Genomic DNA, 16,454 nt, shown 5'->3' with positions numbered 1-16,454 from the left:
AAGCATTCTCCAACATTTTGATAAGCTAAACTCCAATAATTAGACAGTAAGAGTACTATAAAAATTTCAAATGACTTCTCAGATTTTGCTTTCTTGGACAATTTTTCTCCAAGCTTGGCACTTGGATAAATTTCATAGACCTTTCCTGTAATTAAAAAATCTTTGCAAATGTGAATGATTCTTATCTGATCATCATTATCAGTTAAAAGATCATTCTACTGAGTTCTGGTAATAGGTCCTCACATTGCTATTTTGTTAATCACTGTCACTGAACTCCTGTTTTCTTTTCCAGTATTCTTAGCTTTTACTTTCCATTTTAGCTTCTATGTTTGTAATTAATTTTATCCTCACATACTTAATTTGGGAATTCACATAACATTCAAGTATCTAAACCTAATCCTGTTATTTCAGGCTGTCTAAAAAGAAGTAGCCACTTGTGGAGCATGGTTTTTCTGAGTTCATTTTACCCACCTGAGTTAGAGTGACAATAATTTCTCCTCAGGTTAACTACTTAGTTAGATACAGATGGTTTCATTTAAGTAGGTGACTCTTAGGCTTGGTATCTCACTATTTCTGAGCTTCAGAGATGGCTGTGTTATGGTTTTGTGTTGCATTGCTGTGAGCATTGCTGCATTTCTTTTTTTTTCTTCCCTTGGGTTTATAGCAACTAGTGACCAAAGTACCCACTATGTAACAGTGGGGTGCTGGAAGTGGTGCACTGTGGGAATTTCAGGCTGGCTCTCACCTTCATGGAGATCTGCGTTTTCTCTCTCTGGTCCCTCGTAACAAATAATGACAGCATCTGTAATGTGCAGTTTAGGATAAAGCTTTTGCTTTTGGCTGTTCTCAGCTGCTTGTCACTGCCTATCTGCTGGAGTTTGATACTGCAGCAGCAGAACTAATGGAAGAGGATCATTTGAGCATCACTGTTTAGTGCAAGGTGGTATGAAGCCACTGTAGCTTGAATACCTGCTGACAATAATTTGCAGCCATTTCTGCTATTAGGCTGACCGTGGCCATGGCCACTTGCTCAGAGTAATGATGCTGTATTCCCTTCAGCTAGAGCTATGCATATAAACAACCACAAAATCTCACAAATGTATGGTTGCCCATTTCTTGCCACCATCCTGAGAGATTGACAGGATGTATAAACTCAACTTCAACTGGCAGAAACTATACTGACAAAAGCTTGTATGTTGTTGAGGGAGATGTAGGTGGTCTGTTGACTTCAGATGTGAGATCCTGTACTGGCAGGCACATCAAGCAAGGGAAGAATTGTGAGTGTAAAGAGACATGTTCCAGAGGGTAGTTGAGAAAACCTATTTGAGAGTCTTTACTTGAGTATTTTCTGTTTTGTAAACTACTGCTTTTTGTTAGAGGCAAGGGATTTTGGCATGGTTTATAGTTGTCATGCTTTTTGTACACGGATTGCAAATGGATATGAAGATTTTATTACTTGTTGAAGTGGTGCCTTTCTAGTGATATATGCAGACACCGCAAATTTAAATAGCTTAGTGTAATTTTTTTCCCCCTACATTATCAGCTTATTTCTTCTTTTCTAAGTCTTTCTGGTTTGAAACATATACATGTATATGTATATGTATATTATTTTTTTAAGTGTAGTGTCCATATTGGATATATGGCTCTAGCTGAAGCTCTGAATGGAGTGAACTTTCCTGCTGATATGTTCCAGAAAGACAGTTGTATTTTTTTGTCTAGCCTGCTAACTCTCAGACTGTGGTCTCTGTATGTTCTCTTCTTCTGTGCCACTACTTAACCAGCAATGAATTTGTTTCATGACTGTGTTGTTTCCTCAGTAGAGTGCTTTCAGTAAGTTTCATAGATTTCATGTTGATTTCAGCCCATTTCTCTGGTTTATTGAGCCGCTGGGGGTACAGATGCTTGCATCGTCCTCTCTCAGAACACAAATTTATTTTCAAAGTTTTGGTTTGTTTTTTTGGGTTTTTTTTTTCATTAATGAAATTATTAGAAGGTAATGGATCCAGGACAAAATTCTGTGGAATACCTTTAATGACCGTGCAACTACTTACTGATGATTCTGCAACTATTTAAACAGTATTTTCATGGCTAGATTATGATGAATGTCATGTGGGACAAAGTCAAAAGTTCTCCTGAGGTCAAGCCATACCCCATTTGTTGCATTGCTATAATAACACTTTATCTTGTCAGGAAAAAAATAAAATGGTTTTGTGTGATAGTCTTTATTCATAACAAACTTGTGTTAACATTTTTTCTGTAAGTCAAAAGCATAGCAAGCAGTTATCTCAGATATGTTTGCTGGCTTGTCTGTAGCCTCTGTCCTGTTCTTCTCTTTCCAAATAAGAACTGATTTTCCTTTTTCTTTTCTGCTGGGATTTTCTCCATTATTCAAGAGAACTTGATTGTCAGCCATCTCAGATCTGCTTTGGTTGGGTCTGGCTGATGCAAATTTATATAAACAGTATTTTACACATTAATCACTATGAACAGGAAAGAAGAGCTCAGGAAATCTTTCCAGAATGAACTGGGCTCTGAAAACTGTATGCAAACAGAATTTTGTGTGAACAGAAAACAGTGCAATACAATTAAAACAATAGAATCATAGAATTGGGTTGGAAGGAACCCCAGAGATCATCAAGTTCCAACCCCCCTAACACAGGCAAGGCCACCAACCTCCAGATCTGGTACTAGACCAGGCTGCCCAGGGCCCCATCCAACCTGGCCTCGAACATCTCCAGGGATGGGGCATCCACAGCCTCTCTAGACAGCCTGTTCCAACTGTTCCAACACCTCACCACTCTCTCAATGTAGAACTTACCCCTAACATCTGATCGAAACCTTCCCTCCTTGAGCTTAAAACCATTCCCCCTTGTCCTGTGACTATCTACTTGAGTAAAAAGTTGATTCCCCTCCTTTTTATAATCCCCTTTTAAATACTGCAAGGCTGCATGAAGAAATAACGTGGAAGTGACATCAAACCTGGGCACCTGAGCCTAGGCAGGAATCCTGTGAATTGAACAGGGGCTCTATTGACTATTTTTTTTCTCACTGCTAATTGTTCTGTATTTTCTTTCTCATTTTTCTTTCCCTTCAGCTATTTTATTTTGTATGTATCTTTCAAGTTGAAATTCAGTTTGTATTTAGAATTTCTCATGTATGTCTGTAATTGTGTGCCATTCTTTTACACCCATCCAATACCCCACTTCAGCTGTGAGCTCTTTTAACTTTTAGGGCCAGTTCCTTTTTGATTTTTAATTCAGTAGAGAATATCTTGCTGGAACTGAATTAGTCCTTAAAATTACTTCCTTTCTTTCCTCTGCATCAGAAAGGATCATTTGCTGCTGTGCTCTTGAATGTAGTTTCATAATAACTTCCATAGAAATTCATATAGCGTGGCACTCTTTTTATGGTGTAGCAAGAAGTAGGACAATAGACCTCTCAGGAAGTTTGTTTTGGAAACAGTCCTGTTGTTTGAAAGCTCCATTTACAGCATAGAGGTGTTTTGGTCACACCCTGACTGACATAACTGTTCAGAAAAGCCCTAGTGTAGGCAAAGCTATGCTGGTGAAAGCATCCCGTTTCCAGAGTAGGTTTTTCTTGTGCTGTGGAACTGCTATAAACTGTCTGGAAAACAAAATATCTCTTTTGTCTGCACCAAGAGAATTTAGTGTAATGGTTTGTCAGTTAAACCCTGTATGTAAACTGTATGCTTAGAGTTCTGATATCCTTCCTTACTTTTCAGACATGCTTTGGATAAAAATAGGTAATGTCGTCTAACTTCTTAGTAGGTCATCTGCACTGTTTCATGAAACTGTATCATAAGATATGTCAGAAATTAGAATATCTGGCTTGCTGATCAGAACACTTACAAATTACTAATACTATGTTTAAGCAAAATTTTATGGAATGTTAGCAGAACAAAAAGAACAACGTATCTTGAAACAATCAGTTTTAGTAACGAACTTTTCCAGATGCAAATAATGTTCATATCTGAATCCAGATATTTGAAAACGTGATCACTCTTAATATTGCGCTGCCAGTGAGATCAAATCGTCGCTGCTTAAGAAATAAAAACAAAAAAAATTTGAATGGTAACACTGGAAAAGAAAAACTAGCTGTGAGGTGTTACTCTTTGTTTGACTACCCCAGAGAGAGACAAAGTAAATACTGTTCATGGTTTGTTGCTTCGTTCAGCTTGTACTGATTACTCAAGTTGTGAAGGAATGTAAATGAAGAAGTCAGCATAGGCCTGTTGCAGGTCACTGAGTTTTTCCTAAGCCACTAACCTGTGAGGAGGAGCATGATGCATGCCCTGGGATAAGGGCCTTGAGGTGGTGGTGCTTAGATGAAGTGCTGCAGCCAGTGCAATTGAGGTGAGCTTGAACTGTATTTACTAGAAGCTTCTTGCCCAGTCACAGGGAAAATAACACTGGCAACCAAGCAATGCTTATTACCTTTCTGTCAAGGATGGTTGTATTACTACCCCAGAAAGCTATTGCTTCACTTTATTTCCAGACTTGTGAAGACCCTGCTAATTTTTTCAAGATCATACTTGCAACTACAGGGTTTAGTAATGTCAGTTACAAAAGTAAATTTCTGGAACACAGTTTAGTTGTGGGTTCTGCAGCCTCAGAAATGCAAAGCATGGCATAGCTGTGTTCTGTTGATGAACTTCTGTGAATATCCCTTAGCAGCAACATTTTTCCTCGCTTGAATATGTTGTATGTGTTGTGGTAATTTATGAACCCAGAATTCTTAAGTGTTCTTATGTTCATGTATTGTTTTTGTTTTCTTTTCTTTTCTTTTACCAAAGCATGGATTTGTTTCCCATGTATTTTCTAGTGTCACTTTATCCCAGCATATGCAGCATTTGATATTTTCCTGGAGCTCAGCTTCAGTGCTCTGGTAAATTTTTAATATGAAAACTATTTTTCTGCCAATTTTTGCAAGGCTTAGATGCATTCCAAGTTAAAAACAAACAAGCAGGGGGAAAAAAAAACCAAAAAAACAAAAAACAACAACCAACTGTGCAACCAAAAAAATCCACAAAAAAACAAAAAACCCAACACCCAACAACTGAGAAAGCTAAACACTTCACTTAGCACCTTGGCACATTTTACTTTGGATGTTGGTGGTCTTTCACATTCATAACTCTACTTCTGTATCTGTACCTCTCCCACTAGGGTAGAGACAGCAAACTGAATTATTATTTTTTTTCCTTAAAAGCTTAGAAAATACATTTTTACAATGATGTGTCAGTGTAGGAAAGTGATGTCAAACTATGATCTCTGGAAGAGTAATGGAGCAGGAATCACAAGCAGTAATATAAGTTGCAAAAAAAACCTATGCAATTCAATGGAAAGTGATACTGTGTTGAAGTCAGATTCAAAAGTGAGCCTTTGGGTATGGCTTGATTGCAGATGGTCAGAGTATGTCAGTGAGTGAAGCAAGTATGGCAGGAAGACTATGGCCAAGGAGTAAGATAGGATTTTGAATGTGCTAATGTGGCATTTGACTCAAGATCTTAAATCTTTGCCATATATATTGGTTTTGTTCGGAATAGCTGTCGTTGCCAGAGCTAAACTGCTAGTATCAGTTCTCTGTGTTATCTTTATTAAAATTCTGCTTGCTTGCAAACTTGCTTGATAAAACTTGCTGGATCTGCCTCCTGCTGGCTCTTTTGCAGCAGGCATGCACTATACAGTTTTATGTTGTTTGAATAAGTATAGAGATTTTGGAATGACAGAAAGGAAAATGCGAATTCATCTTGATCTGTGCCCACTGCCCTCTGTTCCATGCCCACCACTCTCTGGTGAAGAACCCTCTCCTGACGCAGCTCCATGCCGTTCCCTCAGCCCTGGTGCTGTCACCCAGAGCAGAGCTCAGCGCTGCCCTCCGCTCCCTGTGAGGAGCTGCAGCCACCATCAGGCCTCCCCTCAGCTCCTCTGCTCTGGGCTGAGCCAATCCCGCTGCTCCTCATGCACATTGCCCTCCAGACTCTTCACCATCTTTGCAGCTATTTTTTGGATACTCTTTAATATGTTTATGTCCTTTTTATGTCGTGGCACCCAACCCACACCTAGTTCTGGAGGTGAGGTTGTGCAGTGCTCAGCAGTGGGACAGCCCCTCTCCTCGCTCAGTGGCAGTGCTGGGCTGCTGCACCCCAGGGTACAGTTGGCGCATTGAACTGGCAGGGCACACTGCTGCCTTAGATTCTGCTTCCATCAGTCAGGACCCCCAGATCCCTTTCTACAGAGCTGCTCTCCAACCTCTCATCCCCCTGTCTGTGCATAGATTCCTGGCTGCCGCATCCTTGCTATTCTTAAAGTTCACGTGATTGCCAGTGATTGTGAGCAAACAGCTCTGGCTTGCAGAAGACATATTTTACTCATTTCATAAGATATTTGCTCATTGTTATTATTATCAGTATGTGATTTTTTAAAAATTAGTATTATTTTTCCCCATAAGTTTTTCAAAAGCAGCGAAGGTGCCCAGAGCTGGCGGTACCCGCTGGCCGGGCGTTAGCCGCAGTTCCGCGCGTCTCCACCAGATGGGGCCAGCGCTGAAGGCTCCGCGGCCATCGGCTGCAGCGGGGAGGGGTCTGAAAGGCAATGCTCGGTAATGCTCGGGTAAGGAACGCACCGATGCGAATGTGGTCAGTTCCTAGTTTTCACTGATCGGTGTCTTAATTCTATCGTTGATGCTTGGATCAGTGCGATAAAAACTTTGCCTTTCCTAGGCTTGTTTTCTTAAACTCTGAAAATTATTTGAGGTGTCAAAAGAATTTTTTCCTGGCAAAAAGTAACCACCAACTCCCCCCCTTTCCCCAAATGAATCTCTGAAATGCAATTGAGTTTCAACTCTAAACATTTAATAATTGATTTATACTGATTTATTGTCTGTCCCAGTTTAGAAATATGAGATAGAAAAAGGAGGGAAAAAAAGGCTACGAATATACGTGAAACACATTTTCACACTTTTAAAGTGGGTAGGTCAGCTTATTTTTCATTCGTTATGAATGTTGCTCGGATTTCCCTCCCCGGAGATTTGAGCTGTAAGTAGAAGTTTTTCTTTGAACTGGTTTAAACTAAGGCCCTCTTTCTTGTCACGCACAGACAGGGAAATACTGCAAGGTGCTGGATTAGCCGTTCGCTTTTCATTGTTTTCTTTTGTAGCAGCAATCCGTTTAGCTATGGTATGCTGAGTTTATCTGATTAGCACTTAATGAGTAAAGGGAATAGGGGAAATGTTGCCTGAGTTACTTAAGCCTAATAAATGTTTCGGTGCCTTCCCCCTCTTTCTAAATACCTGAACTTTCCTGACCCCACCTTGCTTGTTCCCACCCTCCTCACTCTTTCCCATACAAAACACTCCCTGCGCAGCTCCTGCTGTCAGAGGCCGCGGTGCCATGAGTGGGGCTCTGCTCAGTGCTCCCCAGTGGCAGCTCATGTCCTCCCAGAGGGGTTTGACAGCTGCCTGGAGCTCACAAATAACTCCTGTGCTGTGTTAACTGCTGTGCTGTCCCTGGGAACCTCAGCCGACCAAAAGAGCAATAACTTGCAGCATGAATATTGCTAAATTAAACACCACTAGGTATGGCTCTGAGCAATAAAATGATTTATTTAGTTATGCTGGCAGTGATGTTTTAATGAGGACTCATTGAAGCTTGAATAGTTACATTATATAAAGAAATTAAAGAAAGCTGAGGTTTAGTAATCCTTTAAACACTGTGTGCCATACAGATTGCAGTTGCGTTACCACCACTGACTTCACAAGCTGCTTGCACAACTCCCATCTTTTGCTCTGTTCTTCAACTTCATTTCTCACTTCTAGGATTATTCTTTGCTTTAACTCAATATTACCTTGCAAAATCTTTAATACAAAACTAAAAATCTTTTTAAAAAATTGATAAGTCATCAGTTTAGTTTGTCATGCTCAAGTACAGCTTAGGTGGTTCTATTGGTTTTATGAAGAAAAGTGAAGTTGTTTTAATAATGAGAATAGGTCCAAGAAAGGTTGGACTGATGTATCCAGGAGAGTTGCCTTATGAAAAGCTGTTTCTGTTGCTGTTGAAGTAGTGAGGACAAAGTAATGGAAGTTGAGTGAAGTGTCAGATAAGCATCACTGAGAAAATCAGCCTCTAAAAAGAGAGAGCTCTGAAACCTTTTCAGATTTACCCAATCGATGAGAAAACTTTTAATAGCAATAACCTTACATTTCTTTTATGTGTGGTCATGGTACCCAATTTCTGAGATTTAAAATAAGAAATCTTAGTCAATAGGCAGCTATAATAGCAGCTGTGATTTTGTAAGAGCAAAATGCGTGCGTATGCTTTTTAAATAATTGCAAAGATGTTAAAAGAATGCTGGAGGTGCAGGAATGCACAGAGATGCTTGCAAAAGGCAGAAGACAACTGCTGTTTCTGAGGCTTGCTGCTCCCTGTGAGCACACCTTGGAGATTTGCCTTCACAGGAGCACCACAGTGCAGAGTGCAGCAGGTTGGGCTGAGCTGCTGGTAGGGTTGGGGCCAGTTGGGAAGCACTGAGCTATGAGCTGACAGGTAGAAACTTTGGAGGAAAAAACTCCCTGCTTTTTCACTTCATTGACGGTGTCATTTAAGCTTCTTGTTTCCATTATTACTTTGTTTTGTACAGTTTTGTTGTCTGCTCCTGAATCTGTACAGCTCATGCCAAACTTTCCTCCAGCTGTCAAAATGGAAGAAAACCAGTATTTAATCTGTGAATTAGGTATTGAAATATTTTGTAATTTGATCAAAGGTTTATTTAAATCACCAAAAGTATGTGTGTGTGTTTTTCTTTTCCCCTCTCAGGTTTGCAATTATGTGTGGCTATATGTCTCAGTTTGACAGTGTACAAAACAAAATCAGGAATGGTTATCTCTTTAAGGTATGTTTGTAGGTTGGTTTTTTTGTTGTTGTTGTTGTTTTTTAAGATATTTCTTCAAATTATTTCCCTGCACAGTGTCAAATATAGATTTTTTAAATGCAGTACTTCAGCCTCACAGTTTACTTCGGTGCTGATGTTAAAGTGAGCTGTTTTTGTGTGTGCAAATGGATTATATGCTTTCAAAAAATAAAAATTGAGATAAGGGTTTTTGGAGCAGCATCAAGATTCCTGTTTCATTTTGTAGTCATAAGGGAGAGGAAAAAGGAGGAACAACTCTGTTCAGATAATTAAAAAACCAAAGGTGATGAAGTAACACGGTCCTGCAGTCATGCTTCATGCTACTTTTAATGAGTGATGTTTGTTTTAGCACTGTCCTCTCAAAGATAACTCTGTATTCCAGGGTCAGCAGTTTTGTTACACGTGCTTCCCCTCCCCTCAACAGCAGACTTATCCCCCTTCCCAGGGAATAGCTGGGACAGGTCCCTGTCACATCCTGCACATGGCAGAGAGCGTTGCAGGGCTTTCTCATGAATGAGTGCCAAATCCACCTGAGTTGAGCCAAGTGAGCCAAGCACCAGGTGCTGCAACAGGCTGAGTCAGAAGGGGAAGGTGACAAGTAACAGAGGAATGCAGTGGTTGTTTAAAAATGGAGTTTTAAAGGAGCACATGGCATTGGTAGCGCTTTCAGGGAGATCTTCCTCTTCAGGGCTAGTTTCTGAAGTCCATGTGAATCATTTGGATAAGTTAGGGCTTCGAGGAAAGTAAGAGCATGAAAACATAGCTCCTCCCTGATTACTTTGCGGACAAAGTGATAGAATAATAGACTCACATCTCTTTATTGTTCAGAAATCCTAGTCACTGGTTTAGTTAGAAGAACAGTGGTATCTGGGAGAAAAAAATAATAAAGCCTGTGTGTATTTATTTTGAGAAGCAAACAGCACTTAGGGGTGCAATAATGTATTTTATATATATATATATATGTATTTTTTTTTTTTTAATTCAAGTTGAGCAATGAGAGCTTTCTTCAGTGAATTAAAGAGAGAAATGAATACGTTTATAACCTATAATGATAGTGGTTTTGGAGGAATCACCAGATGAGAAACTTTCTAGCTTCTATTGTATCACTGCAATGCAACAATTTTGTTCCTGAATTTTATGTTTTAATAACACTTTGTTGTGTCGTTTCATTGGGGCAGTCATATTCCAGGGTAATAGAGATTTCAGTGATGGGCACTGACATGTCTGAGCTGTCACAGTGGTTGCTTTCCCACTGATTTGATGCGAGTCTGCTTAATGCTAACTATATCTAAAAATATAATGGAGGTTGTTGCATTGTTAAGACAAAAGTTCCTGAGCCCTTTGAGATTTTGAGTTGCTGGTCTTGTTGTATTGTGTGCAGAGTTGTTATGTAACATTTATTGTGGTTTTCCTTTGTAGGTAAGGTGTTCAGTAATTAAAATACTTTCAGGACATTAGAAAATAATTTCAACAGAAAAGAATTTCTGATTTTTTTTTTATATGATTTGCAGCAAACTTCTTAGAATGTGACATCTGAAGTGACGCTGATTGTTTTCTTTTTACTAGGAGCATCTAGATAAAGCAATTGAACTGAAGCCTCAAGATCCTCTTTTATATTACCTAAATGGAAGATGGTGCTATTCAGTAAGTGTTTGTTTGTTGTTTTTGTATCTAACATTTATTGTATTGAAAAATTAAAGTGCATTTGAAGTGAAGCAATGGGACTTAAAGTAGTTGTTTCTTGAAGTAGATATTTTGAGTTAAATGAAGCAGGATATGTAAGTTTCCTGAATTAACTTCCACATGTGATGTTCCTGGGCTATCATAATGATGTGGAATGTTGGTGGATGATATCACAATAAAGATTCAGATATAAAATCTGTAATTCACCAAAATGTTTTGCAAAAATACAGTTCTTGTTATGCCAATAAAAGAGTTCTAAATATTGTGTTAATGTAGTTTTAAGTACTCATATGGGAAAAAAAATTCACTGGTTTATCAGTTTAGTTGTTGATTATTTATATATATTTTTGTTGATATATATATTTTTAGCAAATGCTTGTGCTTATAATATAGAGTTGCTGAGTTGCTTTATTCTTAAAGCCACCTGTTTTATAGCTCATGTTCTGTGCTGTGAGGAATATTAAAATCATAGTGTTGCTCAGGTTGGAAAAGACCTTAAAGATCGTCAAGTCCAACCACAACCTTGATCTCTTGTCAGAAGGAAATGTTCTTGCAAAGTGTAGGCTGTAAAAGACCATTGGGAGACTTCTCAGAGCAGCAGTGGCTGGTGCAAAGTGAATTCCAGCCCTGCCTTTTCCTCAGCTACTTCCAGTGCTAGTTACTATGTAGTGCCTACAAACTGGAAGGAGGGAGTTGCTGTGAACTGCAGCCTCTGACTTTATCTACAGCAAAGCTTAATGCAAGGTAATCTTTCAGTAGTTCTTTCAGATCATATACATAACTTTCAACAAACTTTTAGCGTCTAGATTTTTTTTCTCTCTTGATCCAAGTAAAGAATGACACCAACATTTTTAAAAAGCTTTTCATTTTGATTTTTGTCACAGCTATTCTTGAATGTCAGCATTGGCAAAGCAAAAGTGAGTTGCTAAAGATTGCCCCATAACGTGCTTTCTGCCCTCCTGCCTTTAAAGAGTATCTCTCTTGTCAGTGATTCCTTAAGCATTTTTATATTATGGCCAACAACCAACTGTAGCTCCCATTTATGTCAAACACTCCCAGATGTTTCTCATGTCTTATTTCTCACTTGAGCTATTGCTTTTGGAAGCTTTACACATAAGCCAAATGTACCTCATTTTGTTTATATTGCACTGGGTTTTTTAATCATTTCATATTAGTGGCAATTACCACTTACTGGCTGATGCATGTGGTTTGTTACAACTGTATCATTACAAATTAATGTTCCACACTTGTAGCATCTATCCAGTGCTCCTTTCAGGAACAATAAAGCCACAGATGAGCACTGCCTTAGGGTGTGACCTGACCTGCATTCTAATAAGTGAAACTATCCACCAAACTGATGTGGCCACTGTAATAGTTAGGATTGATACATATTTTGTTTTTTAATTCTGTGACTTTTTTGCTGGCCGTGACAAAATACTAACCTGATGGACTAGATTTGCATAGCTCAGATAAATGTGAGTATAGGACTGAGTAACGTTTTGTGATAAATTCTGGGGCAGGCACCTCTTAAACGCTTTCTGTGATTTGCACGCTTCCGGTAGCAGGATGAGACCGGAGTTTGGGTTCTGACACGTGGTTCTGTTAAGGATCTTAATCTTTGATCACTCCAACCAGAACTTGTTGAAATCTTTATTACGTAGGTCGTTCTGAAAGTAATGCCTCTTGTTTGTTTCCACGGAAACTACAGCAGCTACAAAGAGCACAACAACACTGTTCAGATCTTTTAAATATCTGCTTGTGTAGATGAATGTTATTTAAAGTAAATATAGTGTTTAGAGCCCTCTAAGTTGTAGCTTTCTTTTTATTGAGAGAGTGAAAATTACCTTTGCTCTTCAGATCAGCACAAAGCATTTATTGCAAGTTAATTGGTCTGTGGTACATAAAGTATAGGAATTGTTTTCTTTCTTTAGAGTTTTGCAAGTGATTATCTGATAATCCTTAATCATTCAATGTTTCATTTTAATGTATGTTAGCATTTAGAGCGGATTTTAAAACAGAGTCCATGCCTAGTTCAGGTTTATGCCTACTTGCTTGCCTTTACAGAACAGACTCAGGATGTTTAGCATATGTTTTTGAAACTGGATTGGAGCCTCTGGTAAATGCTATCGAGGTGTTAAAAATCAGATTTCTTGGAAGTTTGTTTTTGGAGGTTAGATGCAATGCATTGGATTCGTGTGGTGTATCCCAGTATCATCTGTTTGGGTTACACTGGGGAACAAACTGATCAAGTTCATTTGTGTGAGTGCTCTGTGAGTGTGCTCTTCTTACAGGAAAGTGAAAACCCAGGGAATTCAAGTTGGATAAATGTCTAGATGCCTGTACAGACTGTAGCGGATCCTCAGCTGGCCAGAAGGAGAATATTTGTGTTGGAAGCCAGTATTTTAAAACTGCTATTTAGATATTTAATTTCTTCCAGAAATAAAAACATTGTACAATTATTTAATACAATTTCACATTAATATATCGTCATTAAAAAGACAAAGAAAAGCATTCTGTGGGAGTGTTTTGGTAGATGCCATTGGTGTTTTATTGAAGCTGGATCAACGGTATTGTTTTCCTTTGTGGAAGACAACTGTGTGATTTGTCATCAGTGAGCTGTTACCACTTAACATTGCAGGAGGAAATTGTTAAAGGTCGTGGGTCAGTCCTGGCTGAATTTTCAATCCAAACAAATTAGTTTTATTGGTGCCAACATTCTGGAGTTTGTTAAGAGATGTGAACGGGCAGGGTTTGCTTCTCAAAACCAAGGAGGAGGCAAAACCAAAAAAAAATGAACTTCAGTCAGTAAGTGCTTTTAGTTCCCATGTGAGTTGTGCTGATGCTATGCTACAGAGGAGAAAGACATGTTAAGGAATTCCTTTACACGGTATTTAAGAGAGAACCACATTTACTGCCCTAATCTTCAGTGGAATGAGAGGTCTGATATGAAAGAGCAGCTTTACAGTCAGCTGCAGTTCAATTCCATGAGTGACACTTCTCTCTCTTGCTACTAATAGAGATTCAAGTAGAAAAAACTGATGAGAGCTTGTTCTTTTGACACATCTGTAGAAGAGGCCTTCCAGAACAGTCATCTCTGTGAGCTTTGGAACACGAGGATGGCCTTCCCTCTTTGCCAATGACCAGGCTGTTGTGGTGACTCACACTCCTCCTACCCTGGGGAAGTTCAGGGAGTGGTTGCTGGTCCCTCAAGCCTCCCCTCTTTTTTTTTTTCTCTTTATGAATAAGCAGGACTGGCTGTCCTCATGTGTGGCAGCTGGGGAGCAGTATTCCTCTTCAGAGTGACCCAGTACATCAAAATGAGATATTCTCTGGAAACCCAGCATTCTTGTGGTGCTTCTGTGACTTTTCAGGCTGTTGGGAGGGACTTACATCAGGTCTCTCTTAAGCTTTGGAAATCATCTGTAGGGCATTTCCTTCTTTAATTTGTTTTATTGTTGTTATAGTAGTAATTACTTGCTGCAGTAGCTGTTTTTCATATTACTTTCTTATGTCCATTACCAGTCCTGTGACAGTAATGATCTCACTCCTTACAGAGTTGCTTTGTACTTCATTTTCTGTGGACCTTGAGATATGCACTGCACTATATGGAATAATCTTAACTTTAGAAGTTAAATTTTCACTACAAGAGGGCTTGCTGCACCAGGGTATCTGTTGCCTGTGCTTCCTTACACACAGAAGAATACTTAATAAAGTTAGCCGATGTACTAAGAATAATTTCATCTCACTGAACATGGCATAAAGATTTACTTCAATAAAGTTATTTCAAATTAGAAACTTTTTGTTTGTCTAGGGAAAGAGTAGTATTTCCTGTCCATAGTTATTACTCCATGACACAATTCTGTGTCTGGCATAAATCAGCCCTTTACCCACCTCAGTCATTTGGGGGTACTGACTGACCCAGGTGGGGTGTGGTTAAGGTGTTGGGATAGGATTCATCTGCCTATCTTTTGCTATCCACAAGTCACGATTGTCTATGCTCCTTCTGTAGCTGAAGAAAAGAATGAAGGGAAGGAGCGGAGTGTTCAAGCTGAACTGCTATAATTGATGTAACAGCAGATGCCTAATAGAGATGCTGCTGACTATTGACTGTGTGAAGGGCATGGACAAGCGTAAACTAAGCACTTCATTTATAGATGGCTTTAGCTAGCTGTAATGAGTTTATCAAGCCTGCAGCTTGCAAATCAGAATACTTCAATTATTACAGAACTATCAGGCTATCTATGCAAGAGTCGCAAAGGAAGACTTTGAATCCAGTGTGCATGGAATATAAATCACTATTGTGCATATGTGCATCATGCTTTTCAAGATTGCTTTAGGTTGGTGGAGTTTATTATATAAAAATGGCCGAGTGTATATTTTTAAAAAAGTTTGAATAGTGCAAAGCAGCACCCAGGCCAGACAAAATAATGACTAAAACCTCAGTAGATTGGTTCTGATGAAATCTTTTAAGAAAATAAAACAACTGCCAGGAAGGACTTGTGTTTTCAATATGCAATTATAGCTCCACATGGAAAAACAACAATTTTGTTCCCTGGTTATTGCATAACAGCAGACACTTTTGTGGTAGTTGTATCTGTGCATTGTTTGTATACCTCCAGGGTGTTGGGTAGCCTTGCAGAGAACAATATAAGCATCATTCCCTTTATTATTTTCCACTTATCAGCCCTCTGTTAGCTCACTCCTTGATAAGAAGAACCTAGACAAGTAGAAAACTCCTTCCTCTTCCAAGAGAATAAAGAACACTGCAGCAGAAGAAAACAATACCTTTGCAAAAACCACATTACTGCTTCTCACAGAATATGACTTAGAAACTAGAGTGCAGCTAGGAAAGTGTAGTGTGGGAAGGAGTTATAGACATACCTACAATGCGAACCTTTAACCGGCGTGCTGCAGTTTGTAAGTGTAAAAGCACTGCAGTGTAGATGGGCTCCCCATCGTGTTGTTTCAATGAATGAGAGCTCTGAGTTTGCCAGAGAGCTTTTTTATTCTCTTAGAAGATGCTTCGAGAGTGAGAGATGAAAGAGGAAGAATGAAAAACGCTTTAATTTCTTATTATTGCTTCTCTCTGAAATATTTTAGTGAGTCTGTATGAGACTTACTGATGGTATTTAACAAATAAGGTGTTGAACCCTGTCAAACAACCGGAAAGACTTGTTCAGGATGCCTCTGTCTCCAAGTAATGTTGCTGTTGTGGAGCTTGAGTAAATGAGGCTAGACAATAAAGTACAGTCTAATGCGTTTTCCTGTTGCATGCTGTGTTTGTATTCCTTGAAATAGTATTTTTAGGCAGTTTGCAACAAGAAATACACAGTGCTTGATGCCCATTCAGAAGAGTAGTGTTCTGGTTGATTGCTTTAATGGGTTCTTATATTTTGTCATGATTAACTGTTGTACTGGGTAATTACTGAACCCATCAGGAAAGGGGCAAGGGAAAGGAGCAACAGCCCTGAAGAGATTGGGAAGCCAGGAAATGAGGTGGGAATAATCTGAAGCTATCCAAAACAATTTTTAAAGCAGTAGCACAGAACTGAGCTCAACTCTTGTGAAGATGTGAATTGCATCTGCATCTGAAACAGAGATGTCCATGGGTGACTTGTATTTCACCTCCTGGTTCTCCAGTGGGAAGCTCTCTTTCTTTGGCTGCATGTAACCATTTTCTGCATTGCTTCTGCATAGATCAGGTTAGGAGTTGTTAGGAAAACGCAGAACCTTGTTGGTTTTGTTATTTTTAACTCAACTATACTTAGTGATTGGAGCAATCAATTCTTTGTTTCAAGTATTGATGGGAATGAAGAATGAAGTTCTGACTTCATTTTGCAGGCGTAG

At 39.1% G+C, this 16,454-nt stretch overlaps 1 protein-coding gene across 2 annotated transcripts in view; it reads left to right on the top strand.

Annotated features, from left to right (window-relative positions):
* The window catches only part of RMDN2 (regulator of microtubule dynamics 2), a 41,733-nt gene that overhangs the window by 10,833 nt on the left and 14,446 nt on the right, over positions 1-16,454 (top strand). For both annotated transcript variants that reach the window (XM_042810498.1, XM_042810487.1), the window contains exons 6-7: positions 8,831-8,906; positions 10,491-10,568. In XM_042810498.1, the coding sequence (XP_042666432.1) occupies positions 8,831-8,906; positions 10,491-10,568 (154 nt within the window). The remainder of the gene's footprint in view (positions 1-8,830; positions 8,907-10,490; positions 10,569-16,454) is intronic.

This window comes from Centrocercus urophasianus, unplaced genomic scaffold (assembly GCF_019232065.1).
Source record: "Centrocercus urophasianus isolate 14NV4802_14NV808 unplaced genomic scaffold, USGS_Curo_1.0 seq_10, whole genome shotgun sequence".
Lineage (NCBI taxonomy): Eukaryota > Metazoa > Chordata > Aves > Galliformes > Phasianidae > Centrocercus > Centrocercus urophasianus.
The sequence above is the reverse complement of the archived record's forward strand: the minus strand, read 5'-3'. Positions and strand labels throughout refer to the sequence as shown.